This window comes from Prionailurus bengalensis, chromosome C2, assembly GCF_016509475.1.
Source record: "Prionailurus bengalensis isolate Pbe53 chromosome C2, Fcat_Pben_1.1_paternal_pri, whole genome shotgun sequence".
In the NCBI taxonomy this organism is placed as follows: Eukaryota; Metazoa; Chordata; class Mammalia; order Carnivora; family Felidae; genus Prionailurus; species Prionailurus bengalensis.
In genome coordinates this window covers 71,732,501-71,758,525 of record NC_057350.1, presented here as the reverse complement: position 1 = coordinate 71,758,525, position 26,025 = coordinate 71,732,501, and the positions used below count along the sequence as shown (strand labels likewise).

Here is a 26,025-nt window from a genome sequence, read left to right as displayed (position 1 = left end):
GGGTAGGCTGAGAAGTGATCATCTTGTACTTGAGACAGTAGTCTCTTCTTCTTAATCAGCAATCTATCTTTAGACATCTCACTTTACTCTCCACCTGCCATGTCTTCAGTCTGTTAATAAAGATCGATAAGATCATGAAAGTGCCAGTGCCATGTAAACCTTAAAGTGCCATGCAGATGTGAACTATTGTTATCTGAGCCCATCTCACTTCCTCACTCTGGTGAGCACCAAAACTGTGTGAGGGTCACAGGCTTAATACTTTAGAATCATCTTTGATTCTTTCCTTTCTGTTCTCTCCACACCTACTCGGGTAGCAACTCCTGTTAATACTTTTTCTTTCTTTTTTTGTTTTTTAAAAGTTTGCAGCCTCTACAGTTCATCTAAACCTGGTTCTTTTTTTTTTTTTTTTTTTTTTTTCTGTATCATTTAAAGCCTTTTTGTTTGGAAGTCACCTTGGATTTTTCTCTTCATAATAGTGATTTCTATTTTTGTTTGTTCGATATCTGTCTCTTCCATTTATCTGTAAATACCATGAAGACCGGGAGTGTATCTGTCTTGTTTATTTGCCGCTCCATCCCTAGATGTTAGCAGGTGTCAGCCCATAGTAAAGCTCAGTAAACATTTGTTAAAGGAATGATTGAATGAATGAATCATTCTTGGCCTCCAAAAGCTTTCTCTCTTGTGTTTCAACTAGCCAAAGACCATTTTCTTTAAGTATCGTACACATGATAAAATTCTCTTTTTTTCAAATGTATCAAGCCCATGATGATGATCTCTAAAGCTCAGAGAGGATGACAGTTTGCCTAGGTTAAATACTCACCTAGTTAGTGGCAGAGCAAGGGTTCTCAAGACAGGCTGAACAGAAAATGGAAGTAAGGTTGACCAAAAATGAAAAGTTTCTTTAAAGAAAAAAGAAGGCTGGCTCCAAACCCTCATCTGTGATCAGAATGCTATACTGACTGTCAGTAAATAATGATGGTTGACACATACTATATCCTAAGCACTATTCTGTGCATTCTACATTAACTCATTTATCATTTAACTTGCCTTCTGTAGACATCACATAGCTAGTAAGAGATAATCACATTGTAGACAGTTTTGATTAAATGTCAAATAAGAGTTTGATCGTGATCTGTTAGGTAGAAGAGAACAGTTGTAAGTTCTTAAGCAGGAGAAAAACATGAGAGGAAAGATACTTCCTAAAAACTAATCTGCTTCTGTTTGAATCTGTTAGAAAGAGATGAGGAAAATGAAATAGTAATTGCAAGTCAGACTAGGGTGCAGAATGAAGGCATAACACCAGAAGATTTCTGAGGTTCCTAAGGAGAGGCAGTGTTACACAATGGTAAGAGCCCAGATATTTCTGAGGGCACTTGGGTGGCTCAGTCGGTTAAGCGTCTAACTCTCAATTTCAGCTCAGGTCATGCTCTCAGCGGTTCATGCATTTGAGCCCCACGTCAGGTTCTGTGCACTGACAGTGCAGAGCCTGCTTGAGATTCTCTCCCTCTCTCCCTCCCCCTTCTTCTCCCCTGCTCGCGCTCTCTCTCTCTCTCTGTCTCTCTCAAAAATAAGTAAATAGGGGCGGCCTGGATGGTTCAGTCAGTTAAGCATCCTACTCTTGGATTTTGGCTCAGGTCATGATCTCACAGTTCATGAGTTTGAGCCCCACATTGGGTTCTACACTGATGGTGTGGAGCTTGCTTGGGATTCTGTCTCTCCTCCTCTCTGCCCCTCGCCTGCTGTGCTCTCTCTCTCTCTCTCTCTCTCTCTCTCTCTCTCTCTCTCTCAAAATAAATAAACCTAAAAAAATCTAAAAAAATAAGTAAATAAACTTAAAAAAAAGAATCAGAACTATGAATTTGAATCCAGCTTTGCTACTCATTATGTGCTTGGCTTTGGGAAAGTTACTGTGGCTTTGGGAATCATACTGTGCCTTTAGTTTCCTCATAGGTGTAGTATTTAACTATTAAATATTAACTATTTCAGAATTCTTATAGGTGCACCTAGTACTTCTACTAGTGTGCTGAGTGCTGTGCCCCCTACCACCACAATGGATTTTATAAATTAGAGATTTTAAGAGAGGCATTATTATGTTTTATACATAGATGTAGTGAATGTTGAATAAATCATTGAAGAGGAGTAGGAAAATAAAGGAGATCCCAAAGCAAGATTTTGAGGCTAAAAGAAGAGTTTGAAAAGGAGTCTAGTTTTGTGGAAAGAATGTAGGATTTGGAGTCAGAAGATGTAGGGGCAAATCTCATTTATGCTACTTACAAATTTATGGACTTTGCACATGTCATATAACTTCTTTTGTCCCCAGTTCTTTTGTCTTTAAATGAATATGATTATGGGGGTGCCTGGGTGGCTCAGTCAGTTAAGCGTCCGACTTCAGCTCAGGTCATGATCTCACAGTTTATGAGTTCAAGCCTCGCAATGGGCTCTGTGCTCACAACTCAGAGCCTGGAGCCTGCTTCCGATTCTGTGTCTCCACCTCTCTCTCTCTGTCCCTCTCCTGCTCTCTCTCTCTCTGTCTCAAAAATAAATAAACATTTAAAAATTTTTAAAAAGTATATGATTATGATGTTTGTGTATCTTAGAGAGTAAAAAGAATCACTTGAGATAATGTATATAAGAATACATTGTAAAACACTGACTATACAGGTGGTATAATTGTTATTTGACATAGTAATAGAAATTAGCAAATTGGGGAAAAGAGCCAGTTAATCTGGGAATTTATGGGTTTGTTTTTGAACATGTTGAACATGAGGTGACCATGGGTTTCCAAATAGAGAGTTTCCACAGGCAGTTGAAAACGCAAACCTGAAAATTGGCCAATGAGAGAAAGCTAAAGGTGTTAGCACTAGAGAAAGAGAGAATGAGTTCATTGAGAGAATATAGTGAGAGATCACTATTCTGATTGGGACTATGTTTGTTTAGTTGTTTATAAAAAACATGCTTTTTGTATTTTTGTAGATGCTTATAGACATATGAAATACTGTCTGTTTATTGATCTTCCTTGTTTAAATTGTAAACTGTTTAAGGGAAAGGGTGACATCTTCTGACCAGTAAATCTGGCAAAGTGCTGCACACAAGAGAGACAGAAATTAATGTGGGTGATTATTTTGGTAAATAGAATTTATCATTTCCAGTGTTCCAGATTCTAACCAACTTCCCTCTTTTGGGGGGTCTTGGGGATATATAGCACAAAGCATCACAAAGTCCACAAAAACAGCAATCCCCCTTAGATGGTGAGGTAAGTCTATATAACCACCTTTCCTTTGGAATTTTTTATTACAGTGGAAATGATATGTTTACATGTGATTATCATGTGTTTTCAGTGATCAAAATATTGCCATTTTCCTTTTCTCCTCACAAAATTCTACTTACTCAGGAGAAGACACGGGCCAGGGAGTTTATCCAAGTTTACAGATCAAAGATTTTTTAGTCTATACGAATCCATCTGGAGGTTATTTCTTTCTTTCTTCCATCCCCACCAGAAGTATCTTCTCCTTCATCCATTTTCAAACCATACTGTGTAGTGAGAAGTAGTCCTGGGAGCTCTATCTGGCACCGGTACGTGGTGTTGGTATTGAACAAAAAGATACCACATACATCTCAGCTCCAGGGCTCATTTCCTGAGTGTGTGTGTTATTGATTACACGGTGTACACAGTAGTTTTATAATATTAAATAGTACATTTTCATTACAAGTCAACATGTAAAATTAATTGCTTAACCTTTTTTAAAATATACCTATTTTGATCTGTTAAAATGAAACTTATTAAATAAGTATTTGTATTGTAGTCGGTTTTTAAAGCCATTTTTCTTTATATTTTGCCTTCTCATGTTTTCAGTTTATGATCACCGCTTCCTTAAAAATGCTTAAAGGCATTGTTTCATGTGAATTTTGAATCTGTTTTCTGTAAAATAAATTACGTGAAAACCTAACACACAGGGTTTGACAAGCATTAAGTTTCACCATCGAGTTTTTAAAGCACAAGTGATTCTGGAATGTAAAATGCATTGTTTGAAATGTTTTAAATGATCCATTATAAGGTTTTTTTTCCTTATTGACTAGACATACGATTACTGCTTCTTGTTTATCTCAGAATTTAGGCCTTGTTCTTATACCTGAAAGATTCACTCAGCCTTTTCAGTCATCTTTTGTTCACATGGTAATAATAAAGGAACAAACCTTTGACAAAGTTTGATAAGTTAATAACCTCTTCGTTTCTTACCCCCAAATTTCCTTCTTAATGATCATTCTGGAGAAATTCATTATTTAAAACTTAAAGCTTCTCAGGAAAATATGGTGTACAATTTTTAAATTTCTAGTTGTCCTCTTGTCTGAGAAAGGTAATGAAGAGATGCATAGACTAGAAATCATGACTCTTGGGTTTATTGTTTTAATTTGTGACTAACTCATTAAATGACCACAAATTCTTTGTTACTGCTATGCCTATACTTCAGCTTTCTCTTCTGTGAATAGAGAATAATCCCTGTTCCCTCCTTGCTTTAGTCAGTTTTTAAGCAATCAGATCATATTTGGAATTAAGCTGTTTGGAAGAAAATCATTACTCAGAATCAATTTATTAGCTTTTATGATACATGAATTCAAAATGATTGTGAATGCAATCCTATATGTTAGCATCTTCATTATGTCTTAATATACCTCTTTGCTTGTGTTATTTGTGAAATATGTCACGTGTGTGCATCGTTTGTTTTTGACATTGCTTCCTTTCTCTCTGCCTCTCCAGTGTCCCTTCCCATCCAGAAGGTCTCAGCACACTGATGATAGTGCCTTGTTAGTGGTAAGAGCCTTGCACAAAACGGAGTTATATATTGTTATATCTAGAGTTTGGAGAATAGTAATTATACTTTTCATTCAGAAATTATCTACGTACCATAAAACATGATGAGCGTCATTACTAAATGCTTTATAAATAGCTAGAACTGTTTCCCTGCTTTACTGTTCATGACTTACCAGCATTCCAGTGTTCTGCAGCTATGATTCAAATACCTTTGTTAGTGTTTCCAAAAGTAAAACATTCACACTGCAAACCATATTGGCTTTGCATGTGGGTTTGGGAGGAGAGGACACATTACTTTTTTAGACGTCATTTCTAATTCTAGGTGCACTTACTTTATTAATCATTAATTTGGCTCATGAGTCACCTGTGTGTTAAATGGATTTCCTTCCTGCATGACACTAATTACACAACTGTATATTTGCCATCCTATTTTATTGTCTATATTAAGCTACTGAAAATCCCAAACTTTTCAAAAATACTTACGTCTCAAGATTATCCCTCTATGCCCATTTTTTAAACTTTGGGAAACATTAACTCGGAATGTTATCTACTGATCGTTTTTTAACACCAGTTTACTTTTATTGCCTGTTTCTTCAGCAGAAAATGAGTATAACATAAGAGCAGTATTGAAAAATCTTACTTTTGTCAGCCTTGCAAGAGAATTCTAACATTCACATAATTGCTTTCCCCATCATGTTTTATGATATTTTTTATAGTAGAATTGAAAACTAGCAGTTCAAAAGTCTGTGTGTAGCAATTCCTGTCTCATGTGCTGGTAACTGCCGCCCTTGCACATACTCCTGCGTGAAGTGCATACTTCAGCAGGAGGTCCTTCTTACCTAAACGTCCATTGTCAAAATTTCTGTATGTTCTGCAGTTATCATTTCCTTTGAGATGGATAAAGCACATTTTAATTGGGCAGTCTTACAGGTAAATAAAACCACCACCTTCTGGAGTTTTTGTGGAAATTAATTGATATGAGAAGCAAATGATTTAAATTAATGGAAAAAAATACTGAGAGCCTGTGATGATCCAGACACTTTACCAGAATTATCTCATTTATTCCTCACAGCGGTCTTAAAAGTTAAGGTTAAACTGATCACCATCTTACAAATGATTACCGAGGCACAGATATTTTGTCCAGAATGAGATTTGTCCGAGGTCACATAGCTAGTAAGTGCAAGATTGGGTTCAAATCCAGATCTGGCTGACTTGAGAACCTACTATTTATTAAGCACCATGGTGTATTGCCTCTCACACTATAATGGAAAGCAATTTAGGAGACTGAAGATGAGATTTAATAATGTATAGGAAGTGACATAAGTCTGAGTGGCCACACTTCTTTGTCAAGGAAAAAGTGGAATTTGGAAAAACAGATCCCCTTGGTGTGAAATTTGAAATGTCTTTCAGCCATTTTCAAAACACATACCCTTGTATTTTACTTATCAATACTCATGTTTGACCTAAATGAGATGGCCTTTAAAAGGACAGTGTCTCACATATTTTTGTATGCCAAATAGTATCCAACACTTTGCAGAAAGAGTTGTATTTTTAAATCATACCTCTGCTTTTCTCAAGACTTCTCTTCAGTAGCTTCATATGGTAGAATAAAGTCCTTCTTAACACAGCCTGCAAGCCCCTGCATACTCTCTCTCATCTCTGGGCTCAGGGCTCATTCTGCACCAGCATTTTTTCAGCTTTTCAAATACAGCAAGCCTGTTTCTACCTCACAACCTTTTGCACATGCTATTTCCCTCAGCACGGAATGCCTCTCCCTCCCTGTATATACTCCTTGGTTAATTTCTACTCATCTATCAGGTATCTGCTTAAATGTTAGAGCTTTAAAAATGACTCTTCTGCAGTCTACAACCCCCAAATCAAATTTGTCTCCACTGTTATTTTTTCTCTTCATAGTTCATTTAGGTGGATGTTTATTGTTTTAGGTCTCTTCCCTATTAGACTACCAGACTCTAAACTTCATAGGCACAGGGATAATCTCTGTTGCATTTACCTATGTATACTCAGTTCCTGTCATCGTTCCTGGGATATATTAAGTGCTCAATAAACATTTCCTGAATGAACACATAAATGCTATGCATTGTTTCATGATGAAAAGGTCTGATGATGTATAGCAAGGTGTAAATGTTGGATTTCATTTAAAGACCTTGAAATACAAGATCTGAAATAAGTATTAGTGATGTTTAATATCCATGACACTAACATTCTCTTAGGGCTGCCCTCCAGGCTTCTGTTGTTTTCATCTACATCCAATCCGCATCTGTATCTCTAGAAACTAGAGAGTATCTAGGCTCATTTCGCATCCTCTTCTTTTCCACTTTTTTTGTCCTCCTTTGCCAAAATAGTGACTTTTAGCCTTTTTATGTTTGAGATTGACAGTAATTTCTGTAAATTTGGTTATAAGGAGGCCCAGGAAAACTGAAGAGGTGATGATATGACTGTTGTCACAATCTTGTTCTTTGGTATGTTTCCTTTGATAGATTAGGTTACAATGTTACTTTAAAAAAAATTTTTCCCCACCCTCCCCAAAAAGAAACATTGCTATCTATCAACTGTCATTAAAAATTGTTGTATTCATTTTATTGATCATCTACACACGTTTTTCTAAACACCCACATGTGCTTAATAAGGTCATTTGTTCCATGATTCACGTATTTGTGATCCTAGTTTAAATTTTTAAAAGTTATTTAACGTATAAAGATTTCAATATATTTAAGACTGACTGGCATTTTGTTGTTGTAATAGGTCCAATCTTATCCAGTGCCCTTTGTGATGAAAGTCCTGTCTTCTCTGATTTCCACTCTTTACCAAATTAAAGAATTGTCATGTTTTGGGTTTTATCTGTAATCATACTTCTGTACAATAGATTCTAATACTTACTGTCTCTAATTATACCTTTAATATACTTGACAGATACATCTAATATTTCTAGTTGTATGTAGGTTGGTGAAAGGATAAAGGATTCAAAGAAAAGGAAAATTCCTCTTACACTCATGTAGGTCATTTGGACATAGAGGCAGAAATGAAATGCTGGTTCATCTGCAAGGCATGACACAGAATCCTCATTCCTCTGTTTTTTCACATCAGAGCTGGTATATGGAATTATAATAACTCTAATTTGGATCAGTGTTGAAAAAATAGTGTCTTTACTCATGCCAGTTCTGCTCAGTTAAAATGAGCTCTTTGACTGGATTTGTTTCCCCATAAGAGGAATAGCACAAGTCTTGGTAGTTTCTAAGGCAATTTTGCTCAACAATTTTGATGTTCTTAGTTTTAGTTCTATTTAAAATCACTTTTAATAAATCATGCCTGCCCTTTTTTTTGTTGTCAAACTATCATTTATCAAAATATTTTCCTTTATAGTTCTTAACTAGCTGAACATTCCACTGTTCCACTGTTGATGTCATCTATGATGTCATGAGGGTGGTGGCCATCAACATTGCAGCCCACAGATTGAGCAGTCCCCAGGATCTCTTTATGGTTCCAGAGAGTTCTCTAGCTAAAGATCAGTGCCACATCCGTCAGGCAGCGTTGACAATCTCATAGAAAATGATGGTTCCACTGTGCTTAACGTTGTTCTGCTTTGTGTCTCTTGGTGGTTCCTTGAGAACTTTGATAATCAGGGCAGAGGCAGAAGGCACCACTTCAATATGAGCCTGTCTGTTCTGAATGAATGGTCAGTTTCACTGTAATCCGGAGACCCTTCCAATCACCAGTTGCCTTGGCAATGTCATCACCAACCTTTTTGGAGACAAACCCAGGGGGCTGATCTTGGGGGCCAGGGCAAATGTGGCACTGATGTCCCCACCAGTGCACCTCAGGTGTATGGCTTTGATGTCGCTGGGGTCAAATTTAGGCAGCATAATGGAGGCAGCTGGTGTTGGATGAACCTGGATTTGAGATGACCAAAGACAGTTGCACCTTGGCCTCCTCCAAGCCGAAAGCCAAAAGCCCTTTCATTTCTTGGTTAATGTGGTATGAAGTATTGAAATAGTTTGAATTATACAGATGGGAAAACCGTTTTATAAGTTAGGCGTTTTTTCCCCCCTAGTATTCCTTCTGCCCTATCAATATTTTAGTAAACCATTTGAAAGTTTGTCCATGACCTTTCCTTTTCTAATTTCATTGACCAGATCTGCCTGCCTGACTGACATTTTGCTAACATAAATGCTGCCTTTTGTTTGTTTCTTCCCTTTCTCTTTTAAAATTTAGTCGCTGTCAGGGTTGAATGAAGTGGGCTGTGCTGCTACCCTGCCTCATTCTTCTGCCTTCATGCTTCTTAAGGTATCTCTTGTTACCGTAATACACCAGGAACTTGAAATTTTCCAATAGATTGGTCCAACAGCAGTGTGAAATCTAGGATTACATGAAATATACATAAGCTTATAAAACTATTTGAATTTAACATTAATTTTACTTGAAATTTTTGGAAGATTTACCATACTAGAAATACAGAGCCTGCGTTAATTCTTTATATTGAAATTCTGTTTGATATGCTGTTCTGATTTTCCTACCAAAGGTTATTTTTTTTGTCATGAGTTATTTTACTTTGGCTGATAAATAATATAAAGTTAACTCTGTTTTCTAATGTGCATTTAAAATAATTTCAGTCCCAGTCCGCAAAAGTGTCACTGCTAAAACCTTCTTCTAGTAGAGGTCAACAAGCTATGGCCTGTAGGCCACATTTTTGGAAATAGATTTATTGGCACACAGCCACTACCATTTGTTCATACACTGTCTGTGGCTGCTTTTGAGCTTAATAACAGAGTTGGAATATGGCCTGCAACCCTGTGGTATTTTATTTTTTGAAGGCCTCTAGGAATGGTGATTCCATATTTGTTAATCATATGATATATAAGAAATTATTAATAATCTTCCCTGTTAGAAGGTTCTCCCCTTGTCTGACTTAGATCCACACCCTGTGGCTTACACTTACTTCTCTTCTTTCCAGAGTAGAGATTTTCTAGTTATGTAGCAGTCTTTAAAAAAGAATCTTTATATTTGAAAACTATTATGATGCTGCCCTTGTCTTCTCCCTAAATAAACTCTGGTTGTTTTATGTGCCTTTCCTAGTCTGTTAATCCTTTTGAGCTTTCTCAAGTTCTCTGCCTTCCATTTTGGCTCCACAGCCCCCAAGTAGAAATATAGCCCTTATTAGAGCCTACCTGGTGCTGAGCATGAAACAAGGTTTTTCACATCTTATTCTAAGCGTTGGGTTGGCTTTTCTTATTTCAGTATCCATTTTGGTCAGTAGCCACTGTAATTCTCAAATGTTTCAGTTATACTCCTAAATGATAATTAATTTCCATATCTTGTATCTTTGAACATTTTTAATTCTCTGATTTACCACAATACTTTGAAATTCTTGCATCATGTTCTTCTAAGTGCTGGCCCCAACGTTGTATCATCTGTGAGCCTGATAAACCTTCTCTGTAGTCGGTATTGAAGATGCTACACATACCTGGATGACTTTTGAAAAACCTTTATAATTCTCATCTCTGTTAACTCTTTGCTAGCCTTTCTCAGCTAGGTTCCTCATTTGAATGACAACCCAGAAAATTGAGGGATTGTTCTCAAACTTCTCTCAAGGAAGGTATATTACTAGTATAGGAGATATATAGGAGAGAAGTTAATTCATTACACTCAGTGGATACCTTAGGGCATCGGGGCTTATTCTCTCCCAGAATCATAGTTGAAAAGGCCAAATCTGAACGTGCCAATCCTTGTATGGTAAGTTTAACTTTCTGTCAGACCTGCTGTAGTGTAAATGATTAGTTTAAAAAGACTTACCCTTATTTTTTGGCATCCTTGTTACTATACAGCTGATCTATATTTATATATGTTTAGCCATGGGTTTACTTCTTTTGTTGCTTAACCAGGCAAAAAAAGTTGAGTTCCTGTCAATTTCTGTTTTTTTGCTCCAGTTCTGCAAGAGTTCTTAAATAGAGTCAGTGGCCTCCGAGTAATTTAAACTAATAATCTTCATACCCTAGAATGCAAGTCACTTAGATTTCTAGTTTCAATAAAAGTACATTTTAAAAATCACCATTTTACAAGTTGCCTCTATTCTGGCTTTGTTTTTCTTTACACACAGCTGTGTAAAGCTGTGTAGCTTTTTGATGTTTCTAGAGGTGGAGAAATTTGTTGCCATTCAGTGCAGTTTGCTTCACTTCTTCCTTCTCGTCTAATAGAGTTGTCTGTTAGCTTAATTCTTTTTTGCAATATTAAATTTCTAGCCTAACTCCTATTAGTCTTTTTAAATTAAAAAATGTATATTTTCCCTCTATGTCTGGAATAATCTCTACTGTTTATGTTTTCCTGTTTGTACCATTGACCCTTGACTAGGTCTCTGTTGGGCTAACTAGTTTTCTCCTTTCTGTCTCATATTTCTTGAAAATAAGGATATTCTTTTTTGTTTCCTTGCAAAGATATCGTTTTCGCCTCATTTTCTTGTTTGTTCTTTTTATTAGTTCTTGCCGCTCTTATTATATCTTTTTTTTGTTGCTCTTATTTTAAATTTGTTATTTAAATTTTCATTTCTTTTCAACATCCTAAACTTAGCATATTTGCATCTATAAACTTGATGAACATATCTTTTTTCACTAATGAAGATGTAATACATTGCTTCACTCAACAGCTTGGCTTACTTTATAAATTTTCAGCCAAAGAGTATCAAATCAAGGAACTGTTACCACGAAATTGTCTTCCAGATCAGTCCAAGAATCTTCTCAACAGCATGACTTCTGTGTATGTGTGTATATATGCATGAATGTTAACAAATTCCCCATCATAATTAATTTCTTCTGCCCAGCTCCCAACTAGAGAGAACAGATTTCTGAAAATATTAAAACCAAAAGGGAGAAAAAAGCATGGGAACAGATGTATGTACCTCTGTGTTTTAAAATCATTCGGTTAGGGGCACTTGGGTGGCTCAGTCAGTTAAGCGTCTGATTGCGGCTCAGGTCATGATCTCGCAGTTCACAAGTTTGAGCCCCACATCAGGCTCAGTGCTGACAGCTCAGAGCTTGGAGCCTGCTTTGGATTCTGTGTCTCCCTCTCTCTCTGCCCCTCCCCTGTTCTCTCTCTCAAAAGTAAATAAACATTAAAAAATTAAATAAAGTTATAATATGTATAATTTATTGGGCCTAGATGTTGAGGCCTTGAATATTGTTACTCTAACCTTTCTTGATTCTACTCCCCTGCCAAGTCTTCAGTGTCTTTAACCCATCCAACCAACACTTCTTTTTAAATGAGCTTAATTACATTTCTCTTTTTTTAGATAAACTTTATACATGTTAAGCTAGCTCTTCCCCCTTTTTATAGTTCTCTTTGGTCAATGAAGTAAAAACATCTTGGACTGAAATGTTAGTCTGGAAATACAGCTATCTATCTTTAAACACTTTATTTCCTAACAGAAATGAAGAAATCTTCATCATTTTTTTTAATACATTAAATTTTACTCTCCAGAGGTGGAGAAATATACTTTAGAAACTATACCAGAAACTGAAATTATAAAATGAAATTATTCTCCCCTATACATTTCCCAATAAAATTTTCTGCCTTAGGATGATCATTTTTCATAGTCATAGGAAAGACCTATTATATAATAGAACTATCTTTAGAGAATGCATTATATAAACTTTTCATGTTACAGAAGTAAGTAAAAAGTTTGGCCTTAAAAAAAATGTACAAATTCAACCCTTACTCCAAATTCTCATTTCTAGACTTAATTTTAAAAGAGACTTGCATGATTTTTTCTTTTATCCCAAAGTAATCATAAATGTGGAAAGTAGCTCTTCTTGAGTAATAATTATTGATATATCTCCATTTCTCTACAGAACGATGACAGATCTAATACCATATCAAGTTCACCTACAACAGAAACAGGTAATAATAGACACAAAGGTACAATTAACCACATCAAGAGTAATTCTTTACTAGGATTTTCCTGATAAATTACCTCTCAGAGAGCTGTGACTTCCATTTCTGAGATGAGAAATCAGACCCACAATTGGGAACTTCCTGCACATTTTCCATTTTTTAATTCAACTGGTTGGTCACCTCTTCAAGCATTTGATATGAACAAATGAACATGAGCTAGCAGGGCTATAGGTTTTCAAGAGAATCTATTCGATATATTAACACTCATTCTGCCTTTATTAACATACCAAAAATAGCATGACAATTAAAACTACAAACAGTCTTCCTGATTTCAAGGTTACTTTTCTGTACTAGATTTTATATTAATAAACAAAATTATCACTTTATATCATTATCATGTTTAATTTGATCTTTATATCATTTATTGAACTTGTGACATGTGTCTGTTGTTATATTTAATTTTTTTCCATCTCCTTTAATCTTATTTTGCTTTTCCATGCTGATGTAGTTCATCATTCCCCTGCATATTCTTTTCCTGCTGCTATTCAGAGAAACCAGGCCCAGCGCCCTGAAAGCTTCCTTTACCGAGCAGCTGTCAGGGCAGAAGCAAATAAAGGTAGGTCATAGTGACTGAGAAGGGGGGTGGGTGCTTTATATAAGGACAGTAACTTGTATGCTTTTATTTTATTATTATTTTTTCAATGTTTATTTACTTTTGAGAGATAGAGAGAGAGACAAATCATGAGCAGGGGAGGGGGGGCAGAGAGGGAGACACAATCCAAAGCAGGCTCCAGGCTCTGAGCTGTCGGCATTGAGCCTGATGCAGAGCTTGAACCCATGAACCGTGAGATCATGACCTGAACTGAAGTTGGACGCTTAACCAACTGAGCCAACCAGGCACCCCTATGCTTGCTGTATGCTTTTAAACTTCTACCCTGAGACGTCACTTTGGCAAAAGCTTTAAACTTTGATCTCACTAACATTAAAGCAGGAGAATCTTTGGGGTGCCTGGGTGGCTCAGTCAGTTAAGCGTCCAACTTTGGCTCACATCATAATGTATCTCACGGTTCATGAGTTTGAGCCTCGCATGGGGCTCTGTGCTGACAGCTCAGAGCCTGGAGCCTGCTTCAGATTCTGTGTCTCCCTCTTTCTCTGCCCTGCCCCTGCTTGCTCTCTGTTTCTCTCTCTCTCTCTCTCTCTCTCTCTCTCTCTCTCTCTCTCTCTCAAAAATAAACATTAAAAAAAAAAAAAAAGCAGGAGAATCTTGTTTCAGTTTAACTAGAGTTTCTTAGCACTACCCAAAGGAGGTTATAGGTTGGAACAAATAAAACACTCTTTCAGGCTTTAGGGAACGTTCCTTCTCTCTGTAATGAGCCTTTTTCAGATTTTTCTATTGATAAAAGCTATTTTATGTGTTCTTAAAGAAATGAATCAGTAATTCTTTTTTTTTTAAATCTACTTTTTAGTTTTTTAGTTAATATGCATCTGCCTGGCCTCCAAAGAAGTTACCTGGAAGTAGAAACAAACATTTCAAATAAAAAATAACAACTTTGAGTGTAACTGATAGATGCCCTCACAGATTTAAAATCAAACCAGAGACACACTGCATATAGGATTGTAAACTAGTATGGAAAACTGTTTCCATTATCTAATAATACTGAACACTTGTATGTCCTATCACCAGCAGTTTGCTTTCCGAAATGTGTAAGCATATATACCCCAAGATATTTACAAAAATATTTATAGCAACATTATTTATTCATGATAGCCCAAACAGAGTGTCCATGACTGATACAATGGGTAAATAATTGTGGTGTGTTTGTACAATGGGATACAGTATAAGCAATAAAAATGAACCAATTAATACATACAATATGGATAAATCTTATAGTGTTGATCAAAAGAAGACAAAAGCATGCATACATACATATATTTGGCTTCATTTATAGAAAGTTCAAAACTAGACAAAACTAATCTATGGTATTACAAATCAAGAAGTCCATAGCTAGGACCTGTGTTGTTGGAAGTAACCATTAGGTACTGATGGGTAGGTGTCATGAGAGGGCCTTCTGGGTGTTGGTAATAATTGCATTTATTGACCTGATTGTGTCTACTTTGTGATAATTTATTGAGTTGTTTATGATTTGCATAATTTTCTGTATGTGTGTTATTTTTCAATGGAAACATTTTAATCAAAACGAGTTGAGCTAAGTGGGTAATGAACATTTGGTAGTTTTTAACACTGTTCTCCCTATTATTGTGTATATTTGAAACTTTTCATAATAAAAACATTTTTTAAAGAGTCCATGCAGAAGTGAAAAGTGCTGCACTTGTAAGGAGCCTGTGATCAGGTGGAGCTGAGAATTTTTCCAGTACTAGCAGTCGCCTTTCTGTCTTACATATTCATATTTTTTTAGGTCATGCTTCACCCCTTCTTTCATCTTCTGCACCTCCCACTGACTCTGCAGATCCCATAACAAGACCCAATTCAAGACAGAGAGAAGAAGAGCTGGAATTAATGGATCAACTACGGAAAGTGTGTACACTACCTCTGAATTATACTTTCACATTGTTACTGCTAGAGCGCATAACCCTGCAATCACTTGTTCATTTGACTTAAAATTTTTAATAGAATCAACAAGTGCCCACCGTGTGGTAGATGTAAAAGAGATTCTGCTATTAAGGGCATTCTTTTCATCTGTTTGCTAGGAAAATGAGATGGGTTATTCTATAAAGCTCAATCCCTAGCCCTGCTCATTTAAAAGTTTTTTCTGCCTCATGTACAGAAATCTTGTAAGAGTAGCAATAATTTATATGTATGTACACATATATATATATCACACTTACATATAGTGTTTTATTTTGGAATTGACAGAATCTATTTCTGTTTTATTTCTAAGCATAAAATTGTAAATGAATTTCTCATGTAATATTTTGCACCACTGTGGCCTGGCCACCATATGTATGTATTAGATCTCCTTGAGTTACTGACTTAGGATGGAAGAATAAAATGGGGATTGTGGTACTTGGGGTGCCTGGGTGGCTTAAATCAGTTAAGCATATGACTTGATTTTTAGCTCAGGTCGTGACCTCACAGTCTTGAGATCAAGCCCTGCTTAAGATTCTCTCTCTTCCTCTCCGTCATCTGCCCCTCCCCTGCTCTCAAAAACAAAATAAATAAATAAACAAATAAAATAGGGATTGTGGTACTTATTTGCTTTTTATCTTGATTCTTAATTATAGTATTTCATTGTAACTCCATTATGTCCTGTGTCAGCCACATCAGTTAACGTATTACACATTTTCCTGTTCTTCTAGCATATTGAATACCGGTTGAAAGTATCACTGCCTTGTGATCTGGGAGCAGCTCTAACCGATGGTGTTGTTCTTTGCCATTTGGCCAATCATGTGCGGCCTCGATCTGTCCCAAGCATCCATGTCCCTTCACCAGCTGTAGTAAGTATATGATACTAAAAAAAACCCATTGGCTATTCATGAGACATATATTATGTACAATGGCAGGTATTATGCAGAATGCTAGGGATACAAATATGAACAATCCAGTCCCTGCCTTCCTGGGTCTACTTTCTACTAGCGAAAAAAAGGCATGTAATCAATTATTAATAACTGTGATAAATGTTATAAGAGAGGTATGCAAGAAGTTGCTATAGGAATACTAAAAAGGGACCACTTAACTCTGCCTGGAGAGTTCAGGAAAGCCTGCTTAGAGGAGGTCAAATTTGAACTATTCTTTTTTTTTTTTTTTTTTTTAATTTTTTTTTTTTCTTTTTTTTTTCAACGTTTATTTATTTTTTGGGGGGGGACAGAGAGAGACAGAGCATGAATGGGGGAGGGGCAGAGAGAGAGGGAGACACAGAATCGGAAACAGGCTCCAGGCTCCGAGCCATCAGCCCAGAGCCCGACGCGGGGCTCGAACTCCCGGACCGCGAGATCGTGACCTGGCTGAAGTCGGACGCTTAACCGACTGCGCCACCCAGGCGCCCCAAATTTGAACTATTCTTAAAGTATGAGTAGGAATTTGCCAGCATAGGGGCGCCTGGCGGGCTCTGTCTATAGAGCATGTGACTCTTGATCTGGGGATCATGTGTTAAAGCCCCATTGGGCATAGAGATTACTTTTTAAAAAAAACAATGACAGAGAAGATTATTTTAAAAAACAAAAAAAGGAATTTGCCAGCATAATATGCCTAGATTCAAAAGATAGGGAGGATCACGGTATGTTCAAGGAACTCATAAGTTGTTTAGGATGATGATGCACAAAATTGTAGGTGTAAATGGTGGGAGATGTAGCTGAAGGGGTAAGCCAGGGGCCATGTGACAATGACGTTATGTGGCGTGTCAAAGAGTTAGATGTTTATCTTAGTGTCGACAGTGAAGAAACAAAGAATTGGGGGGGAGAAATATGATTATAATTGCAGTTTAGAATGATGAATCTATTTTGGGAGTGGAATTGACATGATCTAGTGACCAACCGTGGGTAGAAAACAAGGATGCATTCAGGATGACTGGCAGGTTTTCTTTTGACTGCTGGTCAGATATAGAAGTCAGAAGTCAGTATCAGGATGACAACCCACAGAAGAAAGAACAAGTTTTTTCCCCTTCAAATTTTCATTATAAAAATTTCAAACTTTCAGGAAAATTGAAATAATACAAGGAACATTCTTCTTTTTTTTTTTAATGTTTATTCATTTTTGAGAGAGAGAGAGAGAGAGAGAGACACAGAATCCAAAGCAGGCTCCAGGCTCTGAGCCGTGAGCACAGATCCCGACATGGGGCTTGAACTCACGAACTACGAGATCATGACCTGAGCCAAAGTTAGACACTAAACCGACTGAGCCACTCAAGTGCCCTACAAGAAACAGTCTTAAAGCATCTACCTAGACCTGACATTTATTTCATTTTGCAGTGTTGCTTTGCCTATATTTGGGTGTATGTGTGTGTGTGTGTATTTGTGTTTTAATTGTACTGTTTAGTTGCAGATATTATGGAGCTTTACTCTCTAAATATTTCAGAGAATTGTCCCAGTCCACCTTGCTCTTCTCTGTAGCCCATAGCCAATGACTGACATAGGACCTGAGCCCTCCTGCCTCAAGATGGGAGTGAGATGTGATTCACACTCCAGTGCTTCCTGTAGGATCAGGCTGAAACTGAGAAGGGGATGTAGTAAGCCACTAACAGCCAACCCAGACTAGGATGGATGCACAGGCTAGCTGATGTGTCACTGGGTGAAACACCAACAGCATCCATAATCTAGATGCAGATTTCCCCAGTTGTTCCAAAACTATCTTTCATAGCTGTGCTCTCTCCTCTCCCTGTACCCAGCGCGCGCGCGCGCACGCACACACACACACACACACACACACACAAAAAACCAGGATATAATGAAGGTTCCCATTGCATTTAATAGTTATTGTTGTAACACCCTCTTTTGATGATTGTGAATGGATACTGTTCATTTTTTTTAAGTTTATTAATTTTGAGAGAGAGAGAGAGAGCACGCACATGCAAGCAGGGGAAGGACACAAAGCCTGACGTGTGGCTCCATCTCACAAAACCATGAGATCATGACCTGAGCTGAAATCAAGAGTCAAATGCTTAACTGACTAAGCCACCCAGGTGCCCCTGGATACTGTTCATTTGTAACATGCTTAACATTGTCTAACCTTTCAAAAAACTTGACCTCATCTCATTTTCTGGTCATTTGTTATTTAGCAGGCACTTCCTGTTACAAATTCTTTACTCAAATTGCAGTTGTATCTAGGCCTATAGATGGCCACTGTTGGATATTCAACGTGGTACCTCTCCAGATGCAAATCATTTATCTCTCTCAAGGACCTTGTATTCTTCTAATTACAAAAGCTGCTTTGTTACCAAAGTCCCAAGGGTGATGATGTGGCCGTATCCCCTCTAGCACATCCACAGGTAGCATGTTGCATTTGCTTCTAAGGAAAATCGGCAGCCACTTTTTCTTTAGTGACCCCTGAAAATAGTCCTTCAGTTTTGTTTAGGAAAGGCAGAGAGGAACAGCACTACCAAAGTCCGCTGTGCTCTCAGAGACTTGAAAGACTTGCTGTTGGTCCTAAAGGTGGTGATTAATAGACTAGGAATTGTGCTGTTTCTGTTGGTGGGAATGCAAATTGGTGCAGCTGCTCTGGAAAGCAGTGTGGAGGTTCCTCAGAAAATTAAAAATAGACCTACCCTATGACCCAGCAATAGCACTGCTAGGAATTTATCCAAGGGATACAGGAGTACTGATGCATAGGGCCACTTGTACCCCAATGTTCATAGCAGCACTCTCAACAATAGCCAAATTATGGAAAGAGCCTAAATGTCCATCAACTGATGAATGGATAAAGAAGTTGTGGTTTATACACACAATGGAATACTACGTGGCAATGAGAAAGAATGAAATATGGCCTTTTGTAGCAACGTGGATGGAACTGGAGAGTGTGATGCTAAGTGAAATAAGCCATACAGAGAAAGACAGATACCATATGGTTTCACTCTTATGTGGATCCTGAGAAACTTAACAGGAACCCATGGGGGAGGGGAAGGAAAAAAAAAAAAAAGAGGTTAGAATGGGAGAGAGCCAAAGCATAAGAGACTGTTAAAAACTGAGAACAAACTGAGGGTTGATGGGGGGTGGGAGGGAGGAAAGGGTGGGTGATGGGTATTGAGGAGGGCACCTTTTGGGATGAGCACTGGGTGTTGTATGGAAACCAATTTGTCAATAAATTTCATAAAAAAAAAAAAAAAAGGAATTGTGCTGTTTGGCAACACCAGTAAGGAAAGGGTTTATTCATACTTTGCATTCTTCCCAGATTCTGTCAACTGGATTAAAGAAAAAAAAATGTTTTAAGAATAATTTTAAAAAGGACAAATCTGTCACTTTTCATTTCCAGAGGAGATACATACAAAGTAGCAAGCAGCCAATGCAAAAAGGGGAGCTTGAGAATAAGGGTGACTGAGGTTCTTTACCTTGATTACCAGAGCACAGTGCCTCCACATAAGAATGTAAAATACATACAGAAAAAATAAAACTATTTTACAAATACTTAACTGCCTAAAGAAATGAAACACATGGACCTGCTTTTAGTCAAAGAAATATAGGTATTACATGAGATGAGAGCATTTAAAACTTGCTAGTGAGGGGCACCTGGGTGGCGCAGTCGGTTAAGCGTCCGACTTCAGCCAGGTCACGATCTCGCGGTCCGGGAGTTCGAGCCCCGCGTCGGGCTCTGGGCTGATGGCTCGGAGCCTGGAGCCTGTTTCCGATTCTGTGTCTCCCTCTCTCTCTGCCCCTCCCCCATTCATGCTCTGTCTCTCTCTGTCCCAAAAATAAATAAACGTTGAAAAAAAAAATTTTTTTTAAAAAAAACTTGCTAGTGAAATCAACAACAAAACTTAACTCCTATGCATTGAGTACATATCAAGTGTGAGAACAGAAGGTACAGAGGAGTTACAAGCAGTCCAATCTCTTAACATTAATTCCTCTTTAAAAAACCAAAATCAGAGACGCCTGCGTGGCTCAGTCAGTTAAGTGTCCAACTCTTGCTTTCGGCTCAGGTCATGATCTCACGGTTGGGTAGGATTCGATCCCCAAGTTGGGCTCTAGGCTGACAGCGCGGAGCCTGCTTGAAATTCTCTCTCTCTCTCTCTCTCTCTCTCTCTCTCTCTCTGCCCTTCTGCATGTGCTGTCTCTCAAAATAAATAAACATTTTTTAAAAAATCAAAAGAGGGGCGCCTGGGTGGCGCAGTCGGTTAAGCGTCCGACTTCAGCCAGGTCACAATCTCGCGGTCCGTGAGTTTGAGCCCCGCGTCAGGCTCTGGGCTGATAGCTCAGAGCCTGGAGCCTGTTTCCGATTCTGTGTCTCCCTCTCTCTCTGCCCCTCCCCCGTTCATGCTCTGTCTCTCTCTGTCGCAAAAATAAATAAAAACGTTGAAAAAAAAATAAAAAAAAAAAATCAAAAGAGGTCTTTTCGGGGCACCTGGGTGGCTCAGTTGGTTATACACCTGACTCTCGATTTTGATTCAGGACATGATCTCACACTTTGTGAGATCAAGCCCCGCATCAGGCTCTGTACTGACAGCCCAGAGTGTGAGATTCTCTCTGTCCCTCTCTCTCTGCCCTTCCCCCCACTCACTCTCTCACTTGCTCTCTCAAAATAAATGTTAAAAAAAGGAGAAACATGTAAATGTTAAAACTTCCCAAATTAGAATATTTGGGGGTAAAAAAATGGACTTTGAGCCAACCAGTTAAAGATTGTCCAGTATTTTAATTAAAAGCAAAAAACCCCAACAAAACCAAAAATCCCTACTTTGAAATCGTGATAATGATTTTATGAGTAAATCGGTATTGTGTTAATGGGATTTCTGTTACGGTACTAGATTTCAGTATAAATATTTACATCTATTTTTCTTTTCTATGGATTACCTTCCTTCATATTAGATTGTCACTTCCCTTATCTTGTTCTTTTGACCACACAGAGAGCTTTGTAACTTACTTTCTTAGAAGTTTTTTGTAAGGAGAATATAAAATTAAAGCCATATACAAATGAAGAACCATAGCAGTTTCTTTATGGTTGCATTAAAACATGGTGATTTATTGTAATTCTTTGAGAACTGCCTAATTACCACTGTGAGTATATAACTTAAAAAACACTTTCTTGAGGGGCGCCTGGGTGGCTCAGTTGGTTAAGCATCCGACTTCAGCTCAGGTCATGATCTCACAGTTCACGAGTTCAAGCCCTGCGTAGGGCTCTGTGCTGACAGCTTGGAGCCTGGAGCCTGCTTCGGATTCTGTGTCTTTCTCTCTCTCTGCCTTTCCCCCGCTCATGCTCGCTCTCTCTCTCTCTCTCTCTCTCTCTCTCTCTTTCTCTCTCAAAAATAAATAAAGATTTTTTAAAAATTAAAAAACAACAACACTTTCGTGATATATTCTAAGAACCATAATTTCTTTCACCCAATTCAAAAAAAATGACCCTTTTTGTAAGGAGAGGTCTCATGTCCAAGCATTTCAGACTAGATGGGGCACATTCAGGATGGTAAACTGTTTGGTTTTTTAATAGGCATAGGTGTTACAAGTACAGTTAACATTCTTAGAAGTGCACTAGTAAATCATATCAAATATCATGACAAATATTGTAATATGACAACTCACTGAAGGAACCATATCACCAAGGTAGATAACCTATAAAAATTCTGAATCATTTCAAATTTCAGAATAGTGAAATTGTTTATTTCTTACTCCTTTAGGTATAGGTTATGCTCTTGTTGAAATCTTCTTCTGCAAAACCTACATAAGATTTCTATTCAGATCAGGTTGTTCATTAAAGAATTAGAACAGGCTATGCACGGCTATTTAAAACCATATGTTATGTCATCCAAACTTCTGGAGAAGCTTTTGGGAATAGCAGGTTCTCCGAGATTTGACTTAAGGCAAAATTATGAGTCCTTCTGCACTCCAGAGTGATAGGGAGTCTAGCCGATGGGTCCTTTTGACTAGCTATTCTGTTGGACACATACAAGCAGGGATTTGTAGCCTGGGATCAAGCACTTTTAGGGCTCCATGAACTCCCCAATTTGCATGCATGTGTATTCTTCTCAAGAAAAGATTCACAACTTTCATCAGACCATAAGGAGTTTGATTGTAGTTATGAAATACTGGTCTACATCCCTGGAAATGAGATATATGCTAAAGGAAGAAATGGCTAGGGAGAGAGCTGATTGATTGTTCCTCATTCCTCTTCACCTTCATCAGTCAGATCTCTACTGTCTACAGGGGAAATCTCAAAGGAAGTCTCTATTCTGCTTCCCACCCCCATCTGCTCCCCCTCTCCCCACAAACAGAGACATCTTTTATGTCTTAAGGTGCTAGTAGTCTTCATGGAGGTAATGTTGAGTTAGTCTCCATGATCACTATTCTGACTGACCTTTTCTTTTCCTTTTTTCTGAGATGGTGGTGATTCCTGAACCAGTTTTAACTTAGTGACATGACCTCCATTTTTTAGCCTTTCTTTTGCATAGAAACCAAGTTGTTTTTCTACCTACACAGTCAAACCTATTTCACTCTCCCCTCCATAGATGTTGGCATCTGAATGGTAGAGTTTCAGAAGTGTAGGGGCCCTTCTTTTGTAGAGTCCATGGTGCCCTGTGTGCACATCCGCAGCCTTCTCTCCCAGACTCAGATCAAGATCCTGATTTGCTTAGCTAAGGTCCGTTGGTAACAGGAGAAGCTAATTACATTGTTTCTACTTCCATTTTTACAGGCAGACAGGGAAGCTGGTATAGGGAGAGAGAATTTCTAGCCAATGAAAAATTATCCTAAGTGAAAAGCAGTTGTCTTGTGTTTTCTTAATTTGCCCAACTTCCCTTAAAGTTAAGCCCTTGTCATGATAGCTTTCACCACAGTAACTTTTTCTTTATGCATCAGTTCACCTTACCTCCCTCTTTAGCCAGGAGTTGAGAAGACCACAGCATCACTTGTGCAGGGAGCACCTTGCTCTTTCACATGTAAAAAGTAGAAGAGAATGAAGGAGCCCAGCCCCCGTTTGAATTAGCCAATTTGAACCCCCATGCTGTTTTCCTCCTTATGTTAAGTAGGTCCTGATTCTACTGTTTCACTCTTTAAAAAAAAACAAAAACAAAAAAACCACTTTTTTAAAAAAAATTCTTTTAATATTCATTTATTTTTGAGAGAGACAGAGTAAAAGTGGGGGAGGCACAGAGAGAAAAAGAGAGACACACACAGAATCTGAAACAGGCTCCAGGCTCTGAGCTGTCAGCACAGAGCCTGACGTGGGGCTCAAACTCATGAGCCGTGAGATCATGACCTGAGCTGAAGTCTGACACTTAACTGACTGAGCCACCCAGACACTGCCAAAAAAACAGACTTTTTTACTTCGATGATAGAAGAACTTGGCATAGGAAAGAATGGGTACTCTCCTGGAAACCTAATGCCTATCCTCTTTCTGGACCTTTTTGAAAGTTTTTCAATTTGAAATTTAAAAATTATTATTGGGGTGCCTGGCTAGCTCAGGTTGGTGGAGCTTATGACTTTTTTTTTTTTTTTTTAATTTACATCCAAGCTAGTTAGCATATAGTGCAACAATGATTTCAGGACTAGATTCCTTAATGCTCCTTACCCAATTAGCCCATCCCCCCTCCCACACCCCCTCCCATAACCCTCTGTTCTCCATAAGAGTCTCTTATGTTTTGTCCCCCTCCCTGATTTTATATTATCTTTGCTTCCCTTATGTTCATCTGTTTTGTATCTTAAAGTCCTCATATGAGTTAAGTCATGTGATATTTGTCTTTCTCTAATTTCACTTAGCATAATACCCTCCAGTTCCATCCACGTAGTTGCAAATGGCAAGATTTCATTCTTTTTGATTGCCAAGTAATACTCCGTTTTGTGTGTGTGTGTGTGTGTGTGTGTATACACCACATCTTCTTTATCCATTCATCCATTGATGGACATTTGGGCTCTTTCCATACTTTGGCTATTGTTGATAGAGCTGCTATAAACATTGGGTGTATGTGTCCCTTCGAAACAGCATGCCTGTATCCCTTGGATAAATACCTACTAGTGCAATTGCTAGGTTATAGGGTAGTTCTATTTTTAATTTTTTGAGGAACCTCCATACTGTTTTCCAGAGTGGCTGCATCAATTTGCGTTCCCACCAGCAGTGCAAAAGAGATCCCTCTTTCTCCACATCCTCACCAACATCTGTTGTTGCCTGAGTTGTTAAATGTTAGCCATTCTGACAGGTGTGAGGTGGTATCTCATTGTGGTTTTGATTTGTGTTTCCCTGATGATGAGTGATGTTGAGCATTTTTTCATGTGTCAGTTGGCCATCTGGATGTCTTCTTTGGAGAAGTGTCTCTCCATGTCTTTTGCCCATGTCTTTACTGGATTATTTGTTTTTTGGGCGTTGAGTTTGATAAGTTCTTTATAGATTTTGGATACTAATCCTTTACCTGATATGTCGTTTGCAACTATCTTTTCCCATTCTGTCGGTCACCTTTTAGTTTTGCTGATTGTTTCCTTCACTGTTTGGAAGCTTTTTATTTTGTTGAGGTCCCAATAGTTCATTTTTGCTTTTGTTTCCCTTGCCTCTGGAGATGTGTTGAGTAAGAAGTTGCTGCGGCCAAGGTCAAAGAGGTTTTTGCCTGCTTTCTCCTGTCTTACATTTAGGTCTTTCATCCATTTTGAGTTTCTTTTTGTGTACGGTGTAAGAAAGTGGTCCAGGTTCATTTTTCTACATGTTGCTGTCCAGTTTTCCCAATAAGCGTTTGCTGAAGAGACTGTCTTTATTCCATTGGATATTCTTTCCTGCTTTGTCAAAGATTAGTTGGCCATACGTTTGTGGGTCCATTTCTGGGTTCTCTATTCTGTTCCATTGATCTGTGTGTCTGTTTTTATGCCAGTACCATACTGTCTTCATGATTACAGCTTTGTAATACAGCTTGAAGTCTGAGCTTATGACTCTTGATCTCGGGGTTGTGAATTCAGACCCCATGTTGGGTCTACATAGAGATTACTTAAAAAAATAAAATATTTAAAATATTTTTTTAGTTATTATTTTCCTTTCATCCCACCTTTTTATTATTTTTTTAATTTTTTTTTAATTTTAACATTATTATTATTATTTTTTAAATGTTTATTTATTTTTGAGACAGAGAGAGACAGAGCATGAACGAGGGAGGGTCAGAGAGAGAGGGAGACACAGAATCCGAAGCAGGATCCAGGCTCTGAGCTGTCAGCACGGAGCTCGACGCGGGGCTCGAACTCACGGACTGTGAGATCATGACCTGAGCCGAAGTCGGCCGCTTAACCGACTGAGCCACCCAGGAGCCCCAACGTTATTTAGTATTGAGAGACAGAGCATCAGCAGGGGAGGGGCAGAGAGAGGAAGACACAGAATCCGAAGCAGGCTCCAGGCTCTGAGCTGTCAGCACAGAGCCTGACGTGGGGCTTGAACTCACCAACTGCGAGACCATGACCTGACCCGAAGTCAGACGCCTAACCAACGGAGCCACCCGGGGTCCCCTCCCACCTTTTTATTTTTTATAATAAAGTCAATCCTAGCCCCTGCTGCCTCTTGTAGGTTTAGATTATAATAGTTGCTTCAAACACTATCATGTATTTATCACATTTCCCCTCTTTTCATGATGGAGTATCATATTCCATCTTTGAAGAAAGTTCAGGTATTCACAAATGAAACCATTGTTTTCTAGAGATGGTCAAGGCTTCCATCTGCTAACCTGTGTGAAAACTGTAAGGCAGAATTTGTG

General features: G+C 38.1%; 1 protein-coding gene across 11 annotated transcripts in view; it reads left to right on the top strand.

The window, feature by feature from the left end:
- Nucleotides 1–26,025, top strand: part of LRCH3 (leucine rich repeats and calponin homology domain containing 3) — a 152,819-nt gene that overhangs the window by 86,981 nt on the left and 39,813 nt on the right. For 4 of the 11 annotated variants that reach the window (XR_006299384.1, XM_043594417.1, XM_043594413.1 and 1 more), the window contains exons 13-19: nucleotides 3,203–3,253; nucleotides 4,757–4,810; nucleotides 9,041–9,112; nucleotides 12,667–12,715; nucleotides 13,218–13,325; nucleotides 15,127–15,245; nucleotides 16,028–16,165. Coding sequence is in view for 10 of the 11 variants with exons in the window: in XM_043594417.1 (XP_043450352.1) it covers nucleotides 3,203–3,253; nucleotides 4,757–4,810; nucleotides 9,041–9,112; nucleotides 12,667–12,715; nucleotides 13,218–13,325; nucleotides 15,127–15,245; nucleotides 16,028–16,165 (591 nt within the window). In the remaining variant the exon portion in view is untranslated. The remainder of the gene's footprint in view (nucleotides 1–3,202; nucleotides 3,254–4,756; nucleotides 4,811–9,040; nucleotides 9,113–12,666; nucleotides 12,716–13,217; nucleotides 13,326–15,126; nucleotides 15,246–16,027; nucleotides 16,166–26,025) is intronic. The other 7 variants (XM_043594420.1, XM_043594416.1, XM_043594418.1 and 4 more) reach the window with 3 other exon arrangements.